General features: G+C 37.1%; 1 protein-coding gene across 11 annotated transcripts in view; it reads left to right on the plus strand.

The window, feature by feature from the left end:
• KDM5A (lysine demethylase 5A) overlaps positions 1 to 22,043 on the plus strand; it is a 105,297-nt gene that overhangs the window by 27,625 nt on the left and 55,629 nt on the right. For 7 of the 11 annotated variants that reach the window (XM_023756731.1, XM_023756727.1, XM_023756733.1 and 4 more), the window contains 8 exons: positions 4,917 to 5,022; positions 6,192 to 6,283; positions 6,895 to 7,053; positions 9,011 to 9,130; positions 10,039 to 10,197; positions 16,811 to 16,992; positions 18,834 to 18,996; positions 20,737 to 20,856. In XM_023756731.1, the coding sequence (XP_023612499.1) occupies positions 4,917 to 5,022; positions 6,192 to 6,283; positions 6,895 to 7,053; positions 9,011 to 9,130; positions 10,039 to 10,197; positions 16,811 to 16,992; positions 18,834 to 18,996; positions 20,737 to 20,856 (1,101 nt within the window). Of the gene's footprint in view, positions 1 to 4,914; positions 5,023 to 6,191; positions 6,284 to 6,894; positions 7,054 to 9,010; positions 9,131 to 10,038; positions 10,198 to 16,810; positions 16,993 to 18,833; positions 18,997 to 20,736; positions 20,857 to 22,043 lie in introns of those variants that run through there. The other 4 variants (XM_023756728.1, XM_023756734.1, XM_023756730.1 and 1 more) reach the window with 4 other exon arrangements.

Consider the following 22,043-nt stretch of genomic DNA (forward strand, 5'->3'; position numbering starts at 1 on the left):
CCTGTCACACACAGAGCCGCAGGCAGTTCAAGGGGTTTGGGCGCTGCCCCTGTCATGCTGATCCCGGTGCCAGGAGGCTTGCGGCTCTTCTTATCCCAGTGCTGGGAGGCATATTACCTTTTTACTATATAGAATAGAGGCCTGGTGCACGGGTGGGGGCCGGCTGGTTTGCCCTGAAGGGTGTCCTGGATCAGGGTGGGGGTCCCCACTGGGGTGCCTGGCCAGTCTGGATGAGGGGCTGAGGGCCGTTTTCAGGCTGGCGGGTGACTGAAGCTCCCAACCACTCCTTTTTTTCTTTTTTTTTTTTTATTCTGGGCCAGCTTTAGCTCTGAGGCCTCGGCTGCTGAAAGCAGGTTTCTGGCCTTTGTTTACCTTCTGTATTTGATACAATGTTGCGGTCCGGCTGGCTGAAGCCTGGCTGACTAACGCAGGTTTCTGGGGTTTTGTTTAGCTCCTATATTTGCAACATAGTTGCTTAGAGTTGCAGCTGAGAGGCCGGCAAGTCAGGCGGGGAACGTTGGAGTCCGCAGTCACTGGAGCAAGCAAGCCTCCCTGTTCGCTTCAGTGCATGGCTGCCGGCCGCCATCTTGGCTGGCAGTTAATTTGCATATCGCCCTGATTAGCCAATGGGAAGGGTAGCGGATGTACAGCTAATTACCATGTTTCTCTTTTATTAGATAGGATTAGCAAATGATTTTTTTAAAAGTACTTTTATTTATTTCAGAGAGGAAGGGAGAGGGAGAGATAGAAACATCTATGATGAGAGAGAATCATTGATTGGCTGCCTCCTGTACGCTGCCCACTGGGGATCGAGCCTGCAACCCCGGTATGTGCCATTGACCGAAATTGAACTCAGGACCCTTCAGTCCCCAGCCTGATGCTCTGTCCACTGAGCCAAACTGGCTAGGGCAAGAATAGCAAATTCTTAACACCTTTACACAGGAGAATGAAGCCCATTATGCCAATAAGTCCCATTAGTGGTGACACTAAGTTTGAGCCAGATTTCTCCATTATAAAGTACTTACTCTTTTTGTAATAAAAGAGTAAATCATGATAGAGTGTGAATAACCTCTTTTCCAGTTATGATTTATCCAGTAATCTTAACATTGATTGATGATCTTTGCTTGAATTAGTTATTATATTGGTGATTGCAAAATGGGTGGTTTTTTAGTTCTGTCATTCCTTGTATATTTATAAGTTAGCCTTTTCCTTTAAAGAACAACCCATACTTTTTCTTGAGCTGTATTTTTCATACAGTAAAATGTGTATATATTAAATCTACTTTTTGATGAATTTTTATACCTTTGGAACCATGACTGTCCCTCTTTTATATCACTGTAGATTATGATTTTTTTGATACATGTCTTATAACCTTTTACTTGTTTTTTTAAATAAATATTTTTATTGATTTTAGAGAGGAAGATGGGGGGAGAGAGAGAGATAGAAACATCAGTGATGAAAGAGAATCATTGATTGGCTGCCTCCTGCATACCCCCCACTGGGGATCAAACCCAACACCCAGGCATATGCCCTGACCGGGAATGGAACTGTGACCTTCTAATTCACAGGTTGACCCTCAATCACTGTGCCACACTGATTGGGCCCTTTTATTTCTTGTTTCAAATTTGGCTAATGGGAGCATCTTTAAGCTGATTCATGATGTCCTCTTGACCATGTTTCCGTCTGTTTTTGAGCACTTATTTAAGCACAGAAAAGGCTGGTCTTGCCAGCTTTAGACCTGGAATCAGCCATTTATCCAAAGAATCCTGGTTAATTTTAGTGGGAAATGGTATTTAGAAACCAAGATCTGAGCACAAAGTGTGTTTGTTCCTACTAGGATACCATTGTTTATAGGCTCTTTTAGTGGTCAGGGCTGGGAAGTAAATTTTAAAGACATTATGACTTTATATTTTGAGTTCATACTGATAATTCCACTTCTAATCCAATATCACAAAGTTCTTTTGGTTTTTTTTTGTAGTTCTTTTCCTAGCATTTTCCGTTGGTAACTTAATTCTTTTATTTTTATTCTTTTGTTTTGATTCGTATGTTTAACACTAAAGTTTCCTGTGATCACTGCTTTAATTTGTTCCAGAGATTCTGATATATAGCCTTTTCATTATCATTTAAAAAATTATCATTTTTTAATAGAAAGTTAAATTCTAGGTGGAAGGGCCTTCTGATTTTTAATTTTATTTCAATTGTTTTATTCCAAGAAGATTAGATAATGTGTTTTTATTTTTATTTCTGCTTTTTGGAACTCTATTGCCTATCTATAAAGATTGTTGTTAGGATTAACTGAGTAAAATATTTTGATATGGCACATACTGTTAGCTTTTATTATTATGTATACTTTACATTAGTGGGGGTAAAGGATGTGTGTAGTGTTGTATTTAACATTGGATTAACTGTAGAAGTTGATAAGTATAGCCAAACTTTAGCTTACTAAAGTTTAAAGATAAATTTTGGAAATGCCATATGTTTGGTTTGATTCTTATATGATCCTTTATTAGTCTGATCTGCATATGTCAGCTGTTGTGTAGCCATAGATTTATAGAGTAGTCTGTATTATATCCTGGTTTATATTTATTTTTATTTTATTTAATTAATTACCTAATACCTGCAGTTTATTTTATAGGAAAGTTTTTTCTAAGAGTGTGATTATCTTTTTTTAAAAAAATCATTTGTTTCAAGTATTAAGTATGTCTCCTTTTTCCCCCATTGATCTCTTCCCGGTTGTTGTCACCCCCCTACTGCCTATGTCCATGGGTTCTGCTTATATGCATGCATACAAGTCCTTGGGTTGACTGCCCCCTCAACCCCCGCGCCTTCCCTCTGAGGTTGGATGGTCTGTTTGATGCTTCTATGTCTCTGGCTCTATTTTAGTTCATCAGTTTATGTTGTTCATTATATTCCACAAATGAGTGAGATCATGTGATATTTAAATACTTTATTTTTTATTGATTTCAGAGAGGAAGGGAGAGGGAGAGAGAGATAGAAACATCAATGATGAGAGAGAATCATTGATTGGCTACCTCCTGCACCGCCCCCCCCACTGGGGATTGAGCTCCCAACCCGGGCATGTGCCCTGAGCGGAAATTGAACTGTGACCTCCTGGTTCATAGGTCAACTCTCAACCATTGAACCATGCCAGCCGACCTTGACTAAGTATATTTTAAATTAATTTTGATTATTTACTTAGCATCCATTCAAGATTATGGTTCATCTAAATCAGCGGTTCTCAACCTGTGGGTCGCGACCCTGTTGGCAGTCGAACGACCCTTTCACAGGGGTCGCCTAAGACCATCCTGCATATCAGATATTTACATTATGATTTATAACAGTAGCAACATTACAGTTATGAAGTAGCAACGAAAATAATTTTATGGTTGGGTTACAACATGAGGAACTGTATTTAAAGGGCCAGAAGGTTGAGAACCACTGACTAAATTCAAGGTGTAACGGCGGTGTCTGTCAGGATGCTCTCATCTTCAAGTACTGGAATACCAAACGACAGTAGCTTAAACTTTAAAAACACAGTTTTCACATAAGGACATATTTTTCATATAAAATTTTCAGAGATATAGGTAGTTCTAGGATTGATAACACCAACTGCCCATTATCTTCAAGGGCCCAGCCTCTTTTCATCTTTCTGCTTTGCTTTCTTCAGTGTATGGATGATACATCTCCTCCTGATTGCAGTGTGGCTGCTGTATAGTTCAGCACCATGCTTTCACCAGCTGAGTTTCCTAGTAGTAGGAAAGGAAGTTGGGGCAAAAGGCTTACTTTTTGAGAAGATTTCTCTTTTATTAGAAGACTAGAGGCCCGGTGCATGAATTCATGCATGGGTGGGGTCCCTCGGGGTGGCCTACGGAGATCGGTGCCCAGCCTGCACCCCCGGCCTTGCAGCCTCAGCTCGCACCCCCAGCCTCGCAGCCCCGCAGACCCGCCTGGCACCCCGCCTTGGCCTGGTGCCGCCCCCTCACCTCCACCATCCCGTCTGTAGGGACGATCGGTCAGGGCTGGGCCCCCCCGCCCGGCTCCCTCAGTGCCTGGGAGCCAGGCGGCAGCCCCGCCCCCCTCTGCCATCTGCGGGGTGATTGGCAGGGTGATTGGGCACCTGCTCACACCGCCTTGGCCTGGTGCCGCCTGCTAACCTGCTCCACCATCCTGACACAATCCTGCTCTCCTCGGGGCCCATCGGGGCCGGCAGCGCCTCCACTGCTGCACGCTGCCAGTACTGCGTCGCCGACCCCCGCCATGTTCCGCGTCGCCCCCTGGTGGTCAGCGCACGTCATAGTGAACGGTCAAACTCCTGGTCTCCTGGTCGAACTCCCGGTCCAACGACCCCCCGAGGAGACAATTTGCATATTAGGCTTTTATTATATAGGATGAAAATCTTTCCCAGAGGCTTCCAGTAGATTTTCCTTCTGTCTTATTGGCTAGACCAAGATAACATTCCCATCCCTAGCTAGGTCATCACCAACAAAGAGAAATGGCATTGACATAATTGGCTTACAACGTTTATATTCATCTGTTGGGATAGGCATTTTGCTTCCTAATCAGAGTTGGTGTTCTTAGCAAGTTAGAAGTGGGGCTTACTATGGAGTTATTATCTATATTATAACCAGTTATTACCACTACTGTCTGTCTCTGGACAGAACCTAATTGACAACTGTGCTTTATGAAAGATAGATTTTCTTTTGTGGAAAGGAATCCGGGTGTTGCATAGTGTTTTGATGACGAGTGCTTAACTGTTGTAATGAGGCAGTGATTGGAATTAGAGAAGAAATTAAATAATTGTTTTCTTCATTTTGAAGAGGACCTTGAAACTTTATTTCTTTGATAAGAAATAAATGTGTGAATCAGAATAGACAGACAGAATAACTAGACTAACATGTCTCATTTTTTATTTTTAGTCAGAATCTGGAGATGTGAATAGAAACACAGAACTGAAGAAACTTCGAATTTTTGGAGCTGGGCCTAAGGTTGTGGGCCTGGCAATGGGAGCAAAAGATAAAGAAGGTAAAAATCTATTGTTTGGTCATGAAAAGAAATAAGGTATAACAGTGTGGTTATAGCAAGATTCAAATGATATTTGAATTGCAGTCTGCCTTGGGATTTTCCTAAGACTTGTAAACTTACAACTTGGTTCCTAGAGAAATCTTTTTTTGTGTCAGATAATCTTAAATTTAAGGTGTGAGGAGCCATATTAGGTTGAATTTTTATAATATTTTGGGAGAGAAATTTTCCTCCTCCATGTTTTAATATGTGGCACAGAGATTTATTGTAGTTTCTAAAGGCTAGTTTATGAGAGAATGGTGAAATTAATGGTTCTCACCTGGTGATCTAAGTCTTATAACTTTTAAATTCTAAGAGAAATAGAGGATTCTCTGGCCTTTAGTATCAAAAGATAGTGGGGAGAACTTATGACTTATATTCTAACTATAATTTTGATATTTTTCTGTAAGCCGTGATATATTATTACACTTCATTTAAATGAACTCTTTGAGGAAAGTCTGTTAATCTCAGCTTAGCATGTTTGAAACTTTTAATTAGTAAAATTACTAATACAAAGATCAAGTTCCATCTTTACCTTTAGGTATATGTCAGTTTTAAAACTCAATTTAACAAAGATTGCATTGGAGCTATTTTTAATGTGTAAGAATTTAATGAAATACTATACTCACAAATCATATTAACTATACATTTTATGATATTAATTAACTCATAATTCAGATTGTGGACTGAACTCTGGAGGATCACTCTCAAAAAGTTCAGTGTGATAGCACAATACATGATAATGTTTTAAGAATTAAGCATTTTGATTATCTTTTCCATTCTTTTAATTATTGTATTACCTGGCAGTGATCATAAAACTAGTCTCAAATTAGTACATATGAAGTATATGATAAATACTTCATATAGTCAGTATAGAATTAGTACTTAAGATCTCTGGAGTATGATTGCCTGGATTGGAATCCCAATCTGCCATTGACTGGCTGTGTGATTTTGGGCAAGTTATGTAACTTCTTTATACTTCAGATTCTTTATCTTCAATGGGGGATAATAGTTTTTTACCTCATAGTGTTGTGAGATTTTAACTAATTTAAATAATTTTAAATAGTGTCTGGTCCAGAGTAAGCTCTCAACATTAGTTTTTGCTATTATTATATAACTATTTTTATTTTAAGATGAGGTCTCCCGAAGACGAAAAGTTACCAACAGGTCAGACGCATTTAACATGCAAATGAGACAACGGAAAGGAACTCTCTCTGTTAACTTTGTAAGTGTTCTGAGATGTGTCAGGAGGGAAAGGATTTACTTTTATTTAGTTTTGCACTTTTTACTTTGCTCTAGTATCTTAGCATGCCATTTAGTTAATTAATTTGGTTAGAAGACTTAATGGTGAACCTGAAGTTGCATCTTTGGTTATGTAATGCTAATCTTACTTTGTTCCATATACATAGACTATTTCCCTAAGTCGTAGACTTGTGAGTAACTAAGTAAGAGAATGAATATGAATCTGTAAGTCCTTGAGCTGTATTATAGACAGGGCTCAGTATTCATTCTCTAACAGTATTTGTTTATAGGAAGAATGACATGGTATATTTTATTTCTATAAATTGACTTTCAAGTACCCTAGATATGTAGTCTTTTTTTTCTTTATTCTAATAACTTAATATGCTCTTATTAACTTTCCCATAGAAGCTCTGAGGAAATTTAGGACATTTTATGAAAAGCTATTTAAGAACAATTATTTAAATATTCAGGATTTAAGTTGTATTTGCTTTTTATTAGTATACATTATTTTGTTTCAATTAAGGAGTTCCTGGTAAAAATTTAATGTTACTTATTATGGAAAATAGACTTTTATTTTACTTCGTTTTTTAACAGGTTGATCTCTATGTTTGTATGTTTTGTGGTCGGGGAAATAATGAAGATAAATTGCTTTTGTGTGATGGATGTGATGACAGCTATCATACATTTTGTTTAATTCCCCCACTACCTGATGTGCCCAAAGGAGATTGGAGGTGTCCTAAATGCGTTGCTGAGGTACAATTTACAGATTCTTTTTAAACTAACAACAATAACACATGCATACACACATACAGTAAACACATTCCCAAAAGCTTCTTCCATTCTGTTTTTGTTCTTTACTGTTTAAAATCACCAGAATTTTTAAAGAGAGATATTGAATGGAACTGTAAAAATTGTATTGTGACAGCTTGCTTTTCAAAGTTTTTTTTCTGACTATGGTTCAACAGTTCTGTTTATTGCTGCAGATGAATGAAACTTTTGCTCAGAATTTTCATATTCCTAGAAAACTATAAAAATAAAGGCTGTAGGTTATTTTGTTTTCTTTTTTATTTTATTTTGTGTTTTTTATTTTATTTTAATCTTTATTGTTGAAAGTATTACATAGGTCCCCTTTTTCCCTCATTGACCCCTTCTAGTCTGCCCCCATCCCTCGCCCAAGGCCTTCACCACCCTATTATCTGTGTCCATGGGTTATACATATATGCATACAAGTTCTTTGATTGACCTCTTCCCACCCACTCACCCACCCACTCTGAGATTCCACAGTCTATTCCAGTGATGGCGAACCTATGACACGCGTGTCAGAGGTGACACACGAACTCATTTTTTTGGTTGATTTTTCTTTGTTAAATGGCATTTAAATATATAAAATAAATATCAAAAATATAAGTCTTTGTTTTACTATGGTTGCAAATATCAAAAAATTTCTATATGTGACACGGCACCAGAGTTAAGTTAGGGTTTTTCAAAATGCTGACACGCCGAGCTCAAAAGGTTCGCCATCACTGGTCTATTCCATGCTTCTATGTCTCTGGATCTATTTTTTTCAGTTTATTTTGTTCATTAGATTCCACATATGAGTGAGATTATGTGATACTTGTCTTTCTCTGACTGGCTTATTTTGCTTAGCATAATACTCTATTTTTCTTTTTATTTATTTTTTTAAATATATATTTTTTCATTGATTTCAGAGAGGAAGGGAGAGGGAGAGAGAGATAGAAACATCACTGATGAGACAAAATCATTGATTGGCTGCCTCTTGCATGCCCCCTACTGGGGATCGAGCCCACAACCCGGGCATGTGCCCTTGACTGGAATCAAATGTAGGACTCTTCAGTCTACAGGCCGATGCTCTGTCCAGTGAGCCAAACCAGCTAAGGATATTTTTCTTTTTTTAATTAAAAAACAACAACACACCAGACATGAAACTCTAAAACTTAGATATTATGCATTCAGTTTTCATGCTACCAAATAAACTGTTAGCTTGTTTAAATTTTGATTTGATTGTATAAATTATTCATATTGGAAGATTATATTGATGTCATTGTCATGAAATGCTTAGTCTGTTTACTTATTTTAACAAAATATGATAGCATATTGAAGGAAAGGAATTGGCTGGGTGTATCTAGATGTATTCAGAGGTCTTTTATGGCCTTTGAATTATTACTTATTCATCTCAAATAGGTTAGATGGTTCAGAAGCAGTTCTACGCTGAGTATTTGTGTGAAGATATTTGTAATGGTGATTGATAGTTGAAAAAAACATTCTAGCTAGATATTCTAGCATTCCAGTGGATACACCTTTATCCATCATCTCTCCTTCCTCCATGAACATTTATATTCTCTATAGCTAGATGCAATAATATACTGATAATGATAGGCATCCCTAGGCTTGATGCAAATGAGTAGTCCTATTGGTGTTTGTCATAGTGCCAGACCTTAATGTCAACTCCAAAGTTTAAATGTGTCTTATTACCACTTTCCTACTGGAAGACTGCGAAAAGTGCAGGTGAGGTTCTATCTAGAACATTATCTCCTAATTCCATATTGAAAGTAATTAACACTTGTTTTGTTTTGGTTGATTGGATTAGCTTTACCTAGGGAAATGATCAAAGAAGGTAGTATCTGAGAACCATAATACTTTGTTCAGTTCTGTTTCAGTGAGTTAATCTTAGATATTTTTTTCTTCCCAGGAATGTAATAAACCTCGAGAAGCCTTTGGATTTGAACAGGCTGTACGAGAGTATACACTTCAGAGCTTTGGAGAGATGGCAGATAATTTTAAGTCTGACTATTTCAATATGCCAGTCCATGTGAGTATATTTTGTCAGTTGGGAAGGTATGAAGTCCAAAGCTTTTGGTTTGCTTTTTAGTTATGTTATTTTGTAGAAAACAGGGACAGCATGTAAAAGATGATAGACCACCACATCTAAAGACTAGGGGCCTGGCATCTGTTTCAGTTTCTTTCACTCACTAATGTGGCAGTGTGCACTCACCTGTTAAGAAAAATACTTTGATCTTCAAATGGTTTACTAGCCCTCTGTGGGTAATCCTTATAGAAAAGCATGAAGTATGTGGTAATTGCTGCTTTTGTTTAGTTATTTGTAATATAAGCTTTGCTTCTTTTCCTAGGGAATCTTGGGCTTTTAAAAAAATGTTATAATTGATTTTTAGAGAGAGAGGAAGGGAGAGGGATAGAGAGATAGAAACATCAATGCTGCCTCCTTGCATGAGCCCCCCCCCCCCCCCCCCCCCGGGGATCGAGACTGAAACCCAGGCCTGTACCCTGACTGGGAATTGAACTGTGACCTCTTGGTTCCTGAGTTGATGCTCAACCAATGAGCCACATTGGCCAGGTGGGATCTTGGGCTTTTAAAAATCCCTATAAAAAAAAATTTGCCAAAGCTCTTAAAATTAAGCCTTGATTTTTGTGTTTCCTTTTTCTTCTTTGATGGCCTAGGTCTTTAGTCTTCTTAGTTAGGAAGCAGCTTGCAAAAAAAGGCAGTTCGAGTTCACTATGTTTTTCTGGACATTTAAGTTGTCTTTTGTTTTTCCCTATCCTCAGTGGAAAAGATTAGGACCTAGTGTTTTTAGCTCTGGGACAGAATAAGGTTTTCTATTTTATCATGGGTTTGTGTTAAACTTGACCTGTGTATTAATGTTATAGTGGATTCTGGTTATAGCGAGTTAGTAATATATGATCTTTGTTTTCCTTGTGTAGATGGTTCCCACAGAACTAGTAGAAAAGGAATTTTGGCGGCTGGTGAGCAGCATTGAAGAAGATGTTATTGTAGAGTATGGAGCTGATATTTCCTCAAAAGACTTTGGAAGTGGATTTCCTGTAAAGGATGGTCGGAGAAAGATGCTGCCAGAAGAAGAGGTGCATAGCAGATAGTAGTCTAAATTTCTCCTCACCCCTAGCTGATTAGTTCTTTGCATAGTAGAAAACTAGCTTTCTCATTAGTCATAAGGGACCATGTTTGTTTAAAATATTAAATATGTAAGATTTGGACAATATACTCTTCAGTTAAAAAAAATTCAAAGTACCTTTAAATATTAATTAACTTTGCATTTCAAAACCAATTTAAATGCATGGGTTTGGATTTATGGCCGGCCCGTCCCCTGCGTCTCATAGTGCTCATGCCAGAGCAAATCTGTGGCCTTCAACCATGACCTGACCTTTGCCCATAGGCTGCTTCTACACAGTAGAAGAAATAAAAATAAAAACCAATTCAACTAGTTTAAAACTTCAACCTCATTTAAATAATTTTACCTTTCTGTTTGAAAATCTAGATGGTGATTTAAGATTTAAAAAAAAATATATTTCATAGATAGGTCTGCAATTTAGTTTCCTTCAACACCTGAGGAGATAGGATTTCAAATATGCATTTAAACTATAACATAATAAAGTCCCATCACATAGGAGATGACCTCTATGGAGAAAGCTGAATTAAGATGATCATTTATTTCCTTTTCTCTCTACTTTTGTCCTTGTCACTTTCCCTCTATAATTGGCAGTAAGTAGTTTTATCTCCTATTACAAGAGTTATACAGAGTTTTTTTTTTTAAGTTACATCGTGCAGAAGGATTTACAATGAAAAGTGTAGTTACTTCAGCTCTTTGTGTTTAAAATATATTTTTATTGATTTCATAGAGGAAGGGAGAGGGAGAAAGAGATAGAAATGTCAATGATGAAAGAGAATCATTGATCAGCTGCCTCCTGCTTGCGCGCATGCCCCGCCCCCCACGGGATCGAGCCCACAACCCGAGCATGTGCCCTGACCGGGAATAGAACCGTGACCTCCTGGTTCATAGGATGAAGCTCAACCACTCAGCCATGACAGGCCACTTCAGCTCTCTTAAAACTATTTACATGGTATATCTTTTATTTCTTTTATTTTAAGCCATCTTTCTTGTAGCCAGCATGTGATTGGATCTTGAAATCTAGTCTGATGTGGTCTTTTTATTGTGGAGTGTTTAGTCCATTTTACATTTAATGTAATTATTGACATGGTTTATTTTGTTTATTATTTTTTTCACTTTATATTTTTTTCTTTATTGATTAAGGTATTACATATGTGTCCTTATTCCCCCACTACCCCCCAAACCTCCCTCGCTCATGCTCTCACCCTCCTAGTGTCTGTGTCCATTGGTTATGCTTATATGCATGAATACAAGTCCTTTGGATGATCTCTCCTCCTTCCCCCTACCCTCCCCTGCCTTCCCTCTGAGGTTTGATGGTCTGATAGATGCTTCTCTGACTCTGGATCTGTTTTTGTGCATCAGTTTATGTTCATTATATTCCACAAATGAGTGACATCATGTGATATTTATCTTTCTCTGACTGGCTTAGTTTGCTTAGCATAATGCTCTCTAGGTCCATCCATGCTATTGCAAATGGTAGGAATTCCTTCCCTTTTTACAGCAGCATAGTATTCCATTGTATAGATGTACCACCATTTTTTAATACACTCATCTGCTGATGGGCACTTAGGCTGTTTCCAAATCTTAGCTATTGTAAATTGTGCTGCTATGAACATAGGGGTGCATATATCCTTTCTGATTGGTGTTTCTGTTTTCTTGGGATATATTCCTAGAAGTGGGATCACTGGGTCAAATGGGAGTTTCATTTTTAGTTTTTTGAGGAAACTCCATACTGTTCTCCACAGTGGCTGCATCAGTCTGCATTCCCATCAGCAGTACACGAGGGTTCCTTTTTCTCCGCATCCTCGCCAGCACTTGTCCTTTGTTGGTTTGTTGATGATAGCCATTCTGACAGGTGTGAGATGGTACCTTATTGTCGTTTTGATTTGCATCTCTCAGATGATTAGTGACTTCAAGCATGTTTCCATATGTCTCTTGGCCTTCTGTATGTCCTCTTTTGAAAAGTGTCTATTTAGGTCCTTTGCCCATTTTTTGATTGGATTGTTTATCTTCCTTTTGTTAAGTTGTATGAGTTCCCTGAAAATGTATGTATGACATGAAACCCTTATCAGAGATAACATTGGCAAATATGTTCTCCCATGCAGTGGGCTTTCTTGTTGTTTTGGACATGGTTTATTTATGGTCTGCCATCTTGCTTCTTTCTATGTCTGCTGTCTTTTTGTTCCTGTTTCTCCTTTATGATTTTTTTTTGTGTGTGTTGAGCAGATATTTTTCATAATACCATTTTAATTCCTTTGGGGGTTTTTTTTGGCTATATATTTTGAGTTACTGATTCTAAGAATTACAATATGTAGCTTTTTTTTCTTTCCTTTTTAAACTTTGACACTGTACATCTTTAACTTATCACAACCTACTTCATGTTCATATTGACTTAATTCTGATAAATATAGCAACTTTGAAACAGTGTCTCTTCATTTCCTGCTCTCTTTTGTGTGTTGTATATTGTATGTACATAGTGTATAAACACAACACAGCAATATAATTATTGCTTTAAACAACCTTTTTTTTTTAAAGTAAGAGAAGAAATACACTTCTTTACATATCTACTGAGATATTTACTATTTCTGGTTCTCTTCATTCATTCATTCATTCATTCATTTTTTTAAAAAGACTTTTTTATTTTTTTTAGAGAGAGAGAGAGAGAGAAACATCAATCAGATGCCTCTTGCACATTCCCCTGTTGAGGATTGAGCCCGCAACTTAAGCATGTGCCCAGACCAGGAATCAAACCAGCAACTTTTCTGTGCATGGGACGATGCCCAACTAACTGAGCCACACCAGCCAGGACTCTTCATTCTTGTAGATCAAAGTTACTATTTGGAGTCATTTGCTTCTGGCCTGGAGGACTACATTTATTTATAGTGCAGGTCTGCTAGCAATGAATTCTTGTAGTCTTTGCTTATCTGGGAATGTCTTTATTGAGTCTTCTTTTGTTTTTCAAGAGCAAATGCTTTTCAATTTGTTTTTGCCTTTGGTCAATTTCTAGTGCTTTGAAATGGTTATTTTGATAATTTTCTCCAAATTTATCCTTATTTTCTGTGAAGAGGAATTGGGCCAACCTTTTCTGAAAGTCTTTTACAATTAAAAAGTTTCCCTCCCACCCAAATTTACAATTTGACAGAGGAAGATTCTATTTCATCTTCTAGTATATCCTTCCAGATATAGTATATCTATACAAGCAGTTATATATCATGCATACATAATTACACATTCCTTTAAAACAGAACTGGGAGTATACTACTTACAAGATTCTGTACCGGGTAAGAAGTCTGTTTTTGTTTTGAAGGTTAGAATAAGAGAACCCATTTATCACAAAAGGATTGTAAGGACTTATTAGAAAAATGTGTATAAAATCTTCAGATTTTTTATACTTATATTTTATGTCAGTTTGTTACTCTCCTCTGAAAGTGACTCTACTAGAATAATAGATACCTAGTATTTCACCAGGAATTGTACATTTGTGTTAAACTTCTGTATGAGTTAGCCTTTTGATATCTAATAGCATGCGTCCCTGGTGTCATAGCTTAGTGGAAAAATACTTTTGAAGTTAATACATTTGTCTTATGAATACAGTGTGTTCTGTAAACATGGCTTCTGAGGAATAAAGATAGCATAGAACTTAAAACCTTGGGAATATTGTTTTCTTTTTATCCTCATTCCATATTAAATCACTGAATCCTGTTAATTCATTTTTCATTATTTTTTATAGGATTGGCCTCTTTTCATTCCCACTACCATCCTTGTCTCGGTCATATCACATCATGTTGGGATGGTTGCCATGGTCTTACATAATGACCACTCGTGTTGGGGGTTCCCAAGACCATCTCCAGGTTCAGTGATTTTCTAGGAAGACTCATGGCTATGATTTTTTACAGTGAAAGGGGTACAAAGTATAATCAGCAAAGGGAAAAGATGTGTGGTCAAAGTCCAGAGAAAACCCAGGTATAAGCTTTCAAGAGTCCTCTCTTAATGGAGTCACTCACTTATGCACTTCGTTACTTCAGTATCAGATTGACAAGGAGTGAGGTATTGCCTACCAGGAAGCTCATTCGAGAGTCAGTGCTTAAGGTTTTTATTGGGGGCTGCGAACTAGGCACCTCTGCCTAACACACCCCAAAATCCCAGAATCCTGGAAGGAAAGCAAGTGTGTATAAACCACGTTGTACTGTCTAGGCTCTGTGAGTCACTCGATCAGTGTAGGGCAGTGATCGGCAAACTGCGGCTCGCGAGCCATATGCGGCTCTTTGGTCCCTTGAGTGTGGCTCTTCCACAAAATACCACGTACAGGCACGCACGTACAGTGCGATTGAAACTTCATGGCCCATGCGCAGAAGTCGGTATTTTGTGGAAGAGCCACACTCAAGGGGCCAAAGAGCCGCATGTGGCTCGCGAGCTGCAGTTTGCCGACCACTGGTGTAGGGGAACTATTTACCATGCAAGTTTTCAGATGCCGACCAAGGGCCAACCTTTAAGCAAACCCTTTGAAGGAAAGCAGTTGTAGGCTTGCTATGTTAACTTTTTTGATTACTGCTTCTTTCTGCAGTCTTTTTCATGTTTTAATTTTACTTAAAATTTTAAGATTTTGATATCTTTGGGAATTGATTATCTAAATCTGTCTACTTTTGTTTATATTGAAATTTTCTATAATCAAAAGTTTAAAAATGTTTAAAATGCATTGTTCCCCCTTTTGAATGTAAGATTAAATTCCAGGGTTCTTAGTTTGAAACTTAAGACTAAAGATCCAATCTTTTTTCTAAGTCTTATTTCCTGTATTACTGAGTATCAATATTCTACTGTCCTTTCATCAGCCAGACCAGTATATTTTGTCTACCTTCAAATCTTACCTATCCTTTCAAGTTCTACTCAGGTTTTTCATTTTCCATGAATTTTTCTTAACAATCCAAACCCATGATGATAGTATTCTGTTGTCCTCTGAAGAACTATAGAATTTACTCTCTTGTCTGTATTTGGAGTTTAATATATATTGCCTTGTCTTGGAACTTTTGTATGTAGGCCTTGTCTCTTCAACTAGATTCATTATTTTTTCAGCCAACCAGCTAATCAACCAACTAAAAACATATTAAATAGTATTTTGGAAAGTCTCTCTCTCTCTCTCTCTCTCTCTCTTTAAAGCATTTTGAGGGTAAGAATCATATCTCTTTATTATTTTTTATTGGAATTCTAGTTAAACCTATGTTGAATTTTCTTATTTTATCCTCTGTGATTGTTTTTTAAAAAAAATAAGAATTTATTGATTTTAGAGAGAGAGGAAGAGAGAAGGAGAAACATTTAGCGAAACATCTTTTTGTTGCCTCCTGCAATGCTCCCTACTGGGGCTCGAGTCCCTTTGCCCCCCATGTGCCATGACCGGCTATCACATCGGTGACCTTTTGGTGCATGGGACAATGCTCAACCAACTGAGCCACACTGACCGGGCTTCTCTGACTCTTACTTACACTTTTATAGTTTTCATATCTATGTGCTGCATTATGGATGAAATCCTCAAATCTATCTAGTTTACAGATTTTCTCTTCAGCTTTGTCATTAGCTGTTTAACTTCTTACATTGAGGGTTTTATTTTTAAACCCTGTATTATAGAAAGTCTCAAATGTATAAAAGTAAATGTAATACACTTCCGTCCTTCCATCCAGGTTCAGCAGTTATCAGCCTTCCAGTGGAAGGCAATTGGATTCTGTTATCTGTTTCTATATTCAATTATTGCGATATCACATATCATATATCCTCTGGAAAACACACTACATTCCTTTTAGAATGATAGTGAAAAAGGCAAATAACATCTTAGAATTATTATGAAAATAGTTTGAGTTTATGGATCCCCTGAAATAGTTTTGGGCTCCCTAGACCCTACTTTGAGAACTGCTCTCCACTAGCATAAGAACTTTTAAGTCTTTACCTCATATGGCTTTAGGGTGGGTGTTTGAAACTCAGTGCCTAGTGCTTATATTCAGTTAGAAACTTCTATGAAAAGCCAGGTAACTGCTTTTTTTCATTCTGGCTTTGCTTCCTTTCTTTATTTCTGGAAAGTAGAAATTCTTTTTTTCTATTGAATTCATCTATGAAACAAATGTTTTGTTATAATTTATCTAATAATCAGGATTTATCAAATTCAGGGTTATGTATCTCATTATGTCCTCAATATCTGGTACCATTCTAAAAATGTAGTGGTAGACTACATTTTGGGATGTTATGCTACTTGGGGATAAAATAGTGACCTATTAAAATTAGTCTCACACTATTTTCTGGTAAGTTGGAGGGAGTAATAAAAAGCCTTGTTTATTTTCTTAAGAATGAACCAGAGGTATCTGAAATAATTAAAAGGAAATCTAAATACCACCTAGAGAGGAGATAGGATTAAATATTTAGGTATATCAGTTACATGTATGAGAGAGCAAAAAGCACAGATTCTGTGGAGGAGCTTACTGTAAATATAAAAGTTTTACTTTCTTTTTTGAATACTAGTACTCCCTTGAGATTTCTGTTGGCCACTGGTCATCTCTGATCTCTCATTTACATTTTTTTCTTTATAGGAATACGCACTTTCTGGTTGGAACTTGAATAACATGCCTGTCCTAGAGCAGTCTGTTCTTGCACATATTAATGTAGACATCTCAGGTATGAAAGTACCATGGCTCTATGTGGGAATGTGTTTCTCTTCTTTTTGCTGGCACATTGAAGATCACTGGAGTTATTCCATCAATTATTTGCATTGGTATGTATAATCTTTGTTAACAGCATTCATACTTAGTAACCTTTTGAAGGTTTACTAATCTTAGATTATATTATTATGGAGAGCTGAATTTAAAAGTATTTTTTATCAAAGTAGCGTCATAGCCCAGTTCGTTGGGCTTTCATCCTATGCATTGAAGATTGCCAGTTCGATATCTGGTCAGGGCACATGCCTGGGTTGTGGGCTCGATCCCAGGTAGGGGGCGTGCAGAAAGCATCCAATCAATGTGTCTCTGTCTGTCCCTCTCTTTCTAAAAGAAAAATCAATAAAAAAATATTTTTTTAAAGTAGGATAATATATTAAAGAGAGAAATACTGTGGTCTAAGGATACAGCATCTTAGACACCTTCCCTTTTAAAGTATGTGCATGCCCAGGAGCTTAGAGTTTTAGACCAAATGATACTTGTTTGTTATACATGAAAATTACTTTGGCATATCTGTTGATATGCAAGGGAGGATGGTCAAAGTTTATATACTTAAGATCTGATTAAACCTTCCGTATTTGAAAATTTCAAGTGTTTTTTTCCTTTTTATATGACATTTTCCCGAGACAAGCCTGAGTTACATATATATTCATTAAATTATTTTGTTGAATTTTTTGGTATCTTACCAACAGCTTACTTAGTTCCTTGTCCAGTATTATCTTAACTAAATGATATTTTTCTCTTCATATCCAAACTACTACTTAGATCACACTTGCAATGGAAAACTCTAGTGGTTTTCATGCTCTACTTTATCATTATGCTGTGTAATGTGATAGCTGCTAGCCACATGTGGCTGTTTAAATTAATTAAGATTAAGTAAAATAGCCGTGGCCGGTGTTGCTAAAGGGTTAGCATTGGCCTATGCACCGTTGGTCAAGGGCACTTGGGTTTTGGGTTCCCTCCCTGCTTCCCGGTTGGGATGGGTTGGGGTGCATGTGGGAGGCAACTGGTTGATGTGTCTCCCATATTGATGTTTCTCTTTCTTCCTCTATCTTTCTCTTTCACTGTCTCTGAAAAAAGCAATGGGAAAAATATCTTTTGGTGAGAATTAACAAACAAACAAAAAAGATGAAGTAAAATAAAAAATTTACTTCCTTAATTGCACTAACCACATTTCAGGTGCTTTATAGTCACATGTGACTAGGGACCCCTGTATTGGCCAGTACAGATATAGAACGTTTTCATTATCATAGTAAGTTCTATTAGAGATGGCACTGTGAATTGTATTGGGATTAAGAAATTGAGCTATTCTATAAATAGCATGATTACTCTTAGAAAATTAAATCCATTTCCTAAGAGTACAACTTGGTATTATAAATGAACTCTAGTGCACTAAAGTCTAGTACATTAATGATTGCAAGTTTTTGGTCCTTAAGATTTATAGATAGAAGGTTTCAACAATTTCTAGCCTTGTCTTATTTCCTTGGATAGTAAAGTTGAACTCAGTGAAGTTATGTAGAGGTATTCTAGAAAGCATTGACTTTTACTTTCATCATTATGGTAATAATTAGAATGTTCAGTGGACCTGTGAATTGAGGTATGTCAGTATCCTTTGGAACAGTGTGTACTTCTCACATAGCATCTTTCCTGTTTGAAGATACTATTTACTGATGCACCTTAAAGAGTTCATATGTTTTGGAATCACTTTTTTTAACAGTGATAAGTGTGTATCTATTATGAACAATAGTACAGGTTTATGAGATGGTTGCCAGGATTCATGGCTTATAGTCTTTGGCCATAAAATAAGACAGTTAATTATAATTTAGTGGATTTGAATCAGAGAACTTGGCCTCATTGGCACCATGCTGTACCTGGCTAAACAGTTAATTTCTTTTGCTAGGGGTGAGCCAAAGACATGGTATGGTGTACCATCTCATGCTGCAGAACAACTGGAGGAGGTGATGAGGGAGCTGGCTCCTGAGTTATTTGAATCTCAGCCTGATCTTCTACATCAGTTAGTCACCATCATGAACCCCAATGTATTAATGGAGCATGGTGTACCTGTGAGTCTTTTTGTGTCTCCCTTTAGTATTTTAAATTTAAAGTTATTTTAGCTTTTGATCAGTAGAGTTGCAGTGCTTTGTTTTATAACTGGAAGCAAAAGGTCATGTCATCCTCTGTTTAAATTAGAATTTGTACTCTGAAGGAACCAACATCTATTAGATTGAGAAAAGGGTGTTTTAAAGTATTAATTATGCTTTATGTATAGCTATCTATTAAAATAGCTTTCTGTTCTCAGTAAACAATTGTATCCTGGTTTTAGCAAAAATCTTATATTCTTTACTAGAGGCCCAGTGCATGAAATTCGTGCACGGGTAGGGTCCCTAGGCCTGGCCAGCAATCAGGGCCAATCGGGGCCTTCTGGCTGCCGGCTAGGGCCTCCCTTCATTTTGCGCCATCCCCTGGTGGTCAGCACACGTCATAGTGAGCAATTGAACTCCTGGTCTCCTGGTCAAACTCCTGCGGGGACACTGCATATTAGCCTTTTATCCTATATAATAAAAGGGTAATATGCAAATTGACCCATAACAGTGAACGACCAGGAACCACCAGTCACTATGATGTGCACTCACCACAAGGGGGCAGACACTCAATGCAGGAGCTGCCCCCTGGTGATCAGTGTGCTTCCACAAGGGGAGCGCTGCTCAGCCAGAAGCTGGCTCATGGCTGGCCAGTACAGCAGCAGTGGCAGGAGCTTCTCCTGCCTCCACAACAGTGCTAAGGATGTCCGACTAAGGGCTCGGGCCTAAGCCGGCAGGTGGACATCCCCCGAGGGCTCCCGGGCTGCCAGAGGGATGTCTGACTGCCAGCTTAGGCCCGATCCCCCCAGGGAGCCTTCAGTCTGATATCCCCCGAGGGGTCACAGTCTGGGCTGAGGGGATCTCCCACCCCTGAGTGCATGAACTTTTGTGCATCGGGCCTCTAGTATATATAGATTATCCCTATTTAACCAAAGTTTAAATATTTTAAGTGGTAGTTCTAGTAACTAATGCTTTTTCTTTTGGATATCATATTTCATATAAAGATTTCACAGCTTTGTTTTCTACATGCTATGATAAACACAACATCTTTTCTGTTTTTCAACTTAGTTTTGAAAATTATTATTAAATTTAAGCTACTAGCACCTGATAAAGTATAAATTTGATAAGTTTGTTATATTCAGTCAAATATTCATCAAACCTTAATGAGACTAGATTAGTGGGAGTGTTACTTTGTCCTTATGAGTGAATTTATATTAGAATCTGGGGCTTTTAAAAAGATAACATAGTATTACAAAATGAAGTGAGATTTAGAAAAACTGATTTTGGGGATATCTCCATATTTATATGAGATAATCAGTTAGGCCAGTTCCAAAAAATTATCCAAGAGTAGGAGGAAGTTCTATCCTTTACCTCTATTTACAACACAAGAATAAAAGGAATTAAGTTCTCTTAAATGTAAAATTTTATCAAGTTACTAGAAACTAGTAGCTTAGTGAGAATAACATTTTCTCTTTGAGAATTTCTTTTGGCTGCTAATTTTTGTCATGAATTATTATAATTTTGTTAATAGTGACTGCTAGTACTTTAAGAAGGTGGAATTCTGGCTGCTTCTTAAACCTGATACTGTTTTCTAGTGTGTGTAGGTTAATTCTTTATTGTTTTCAATTTTAGAAAATGCTTCTGAAACTGACTGATCAAATCTGTCTCCCTTTTTTGTTGTTTTTATTTTGGTTTGTATCACTATTTTGAATTTGCATTTAGGTGTACAGGACCAATCAGTGTGCTGGAGAGTTTGTTGTGACGTTTCCTCGTGCCTATCATTCTGGATTTAATCAGGGCTACAACTTCGCTGAAGCTGTGAACTTCTGTACTGCTGACTGGGTCTGTTCTATAGCAAGTAGCTGTTGTACGTCTACTAACATCCCTGGAAAATGCATCTAGTTGCCATATTTCCTTAGGTGGGGAGGGGAGGGTTCATGAATATTTCAGTAGAGACTGGAGTGGCTGTGGTAATTTAGAAAGTTCAGTTAGAGTTTCCATTATGGTTTTTGGAAAATTTTCCAAATTTTCCATTTGGAAGATTTCATAGTTCTTATTTATTCATTATTTTCCCCATTCTGTTTTAATTTTAAATTGTAGTTTATATTTTCTGAATTTCTCTTTTCTGAGAGAATATAGTTCCTTAAGTCTTTGCTTTCTCTGAGCACTTTGGGATTTTATAAAGATGACCAGATCTTCTTAAGAATTCTACCATATTTTCAAATATCTAATTCTATGCTTTTATTTTTAAATATCCCTTTATTATTTTCTTCTGGTGGACAATTTGGTGTTTTATTCTTCCTGCCATTTAATGTTTCTTTATTCCCTTTCCTAAAAAATTATTTTAAAGAGTAACTGTAATGTTGAGATCTCTATGGACTGAACTTCTTTGTAAATGATAATGCCAGTAATTGCTATTTTGTTTTTGTACAAGGTAATATAAAAAATATTCAGTTATAATTATGTCATGTTTGTTGGGGAAAGACTGCAAATTTATAATACAGTCTTTGACTTTGATTTTCTTAGTGATGTTATTTTTCTATCACCTCTCAACATTTTGAAGGATATTCTTTAGTAATATTGGATCTTATACTTTTCTGTGGATACCTTAATTTATTAAATTTCATGATTAATCATTTTTGTTTTCTTGGCTAGTGAATGAAATGATATAATGAACAATCTTATTTGATCTAATAATTTTAAAATTCTTTCTTATTAGGCTTAGGAAGCAGTAAGAACAAGACCAAATTTAGGACTTTGCCTTGGGTTTGAGCTCTACTTAAAAAATTAGCTAATACTTATTAACTGTTTATGATTTACTTGCTCCTTGGTTAGGTGTAGGGTGGGCAATGGAGATGATTCAGAGATTAGTTAGAGATGGTTTCTGCCTTTAATTTGCTTTAAAAAATGTTTTTATTGATTTTAGGTGGGGGGGGGGGAGAGAGAGAGAGAGAGAGAGAGAGAGAGAGAGAGAGAGGAAGGAAGAGATAGAAACACCCAGGAGAGAGAAATATCATTGATCGGCTGCC

This window comes from Myotis lucifugus, unplaced genomic scaffold (genome assembly GCF_000147115.1).
Source record: "Myotis lucifugus unplaced genomic scaffold, Myoluc2.0 scaffold_98, whole genome shotgun sequence".
NCBI lineage: Eukaryota > Metazoa > Chordata > Mammalia > Chiroptera > Vespertilionidae > Myotis > Myotis lucifugus.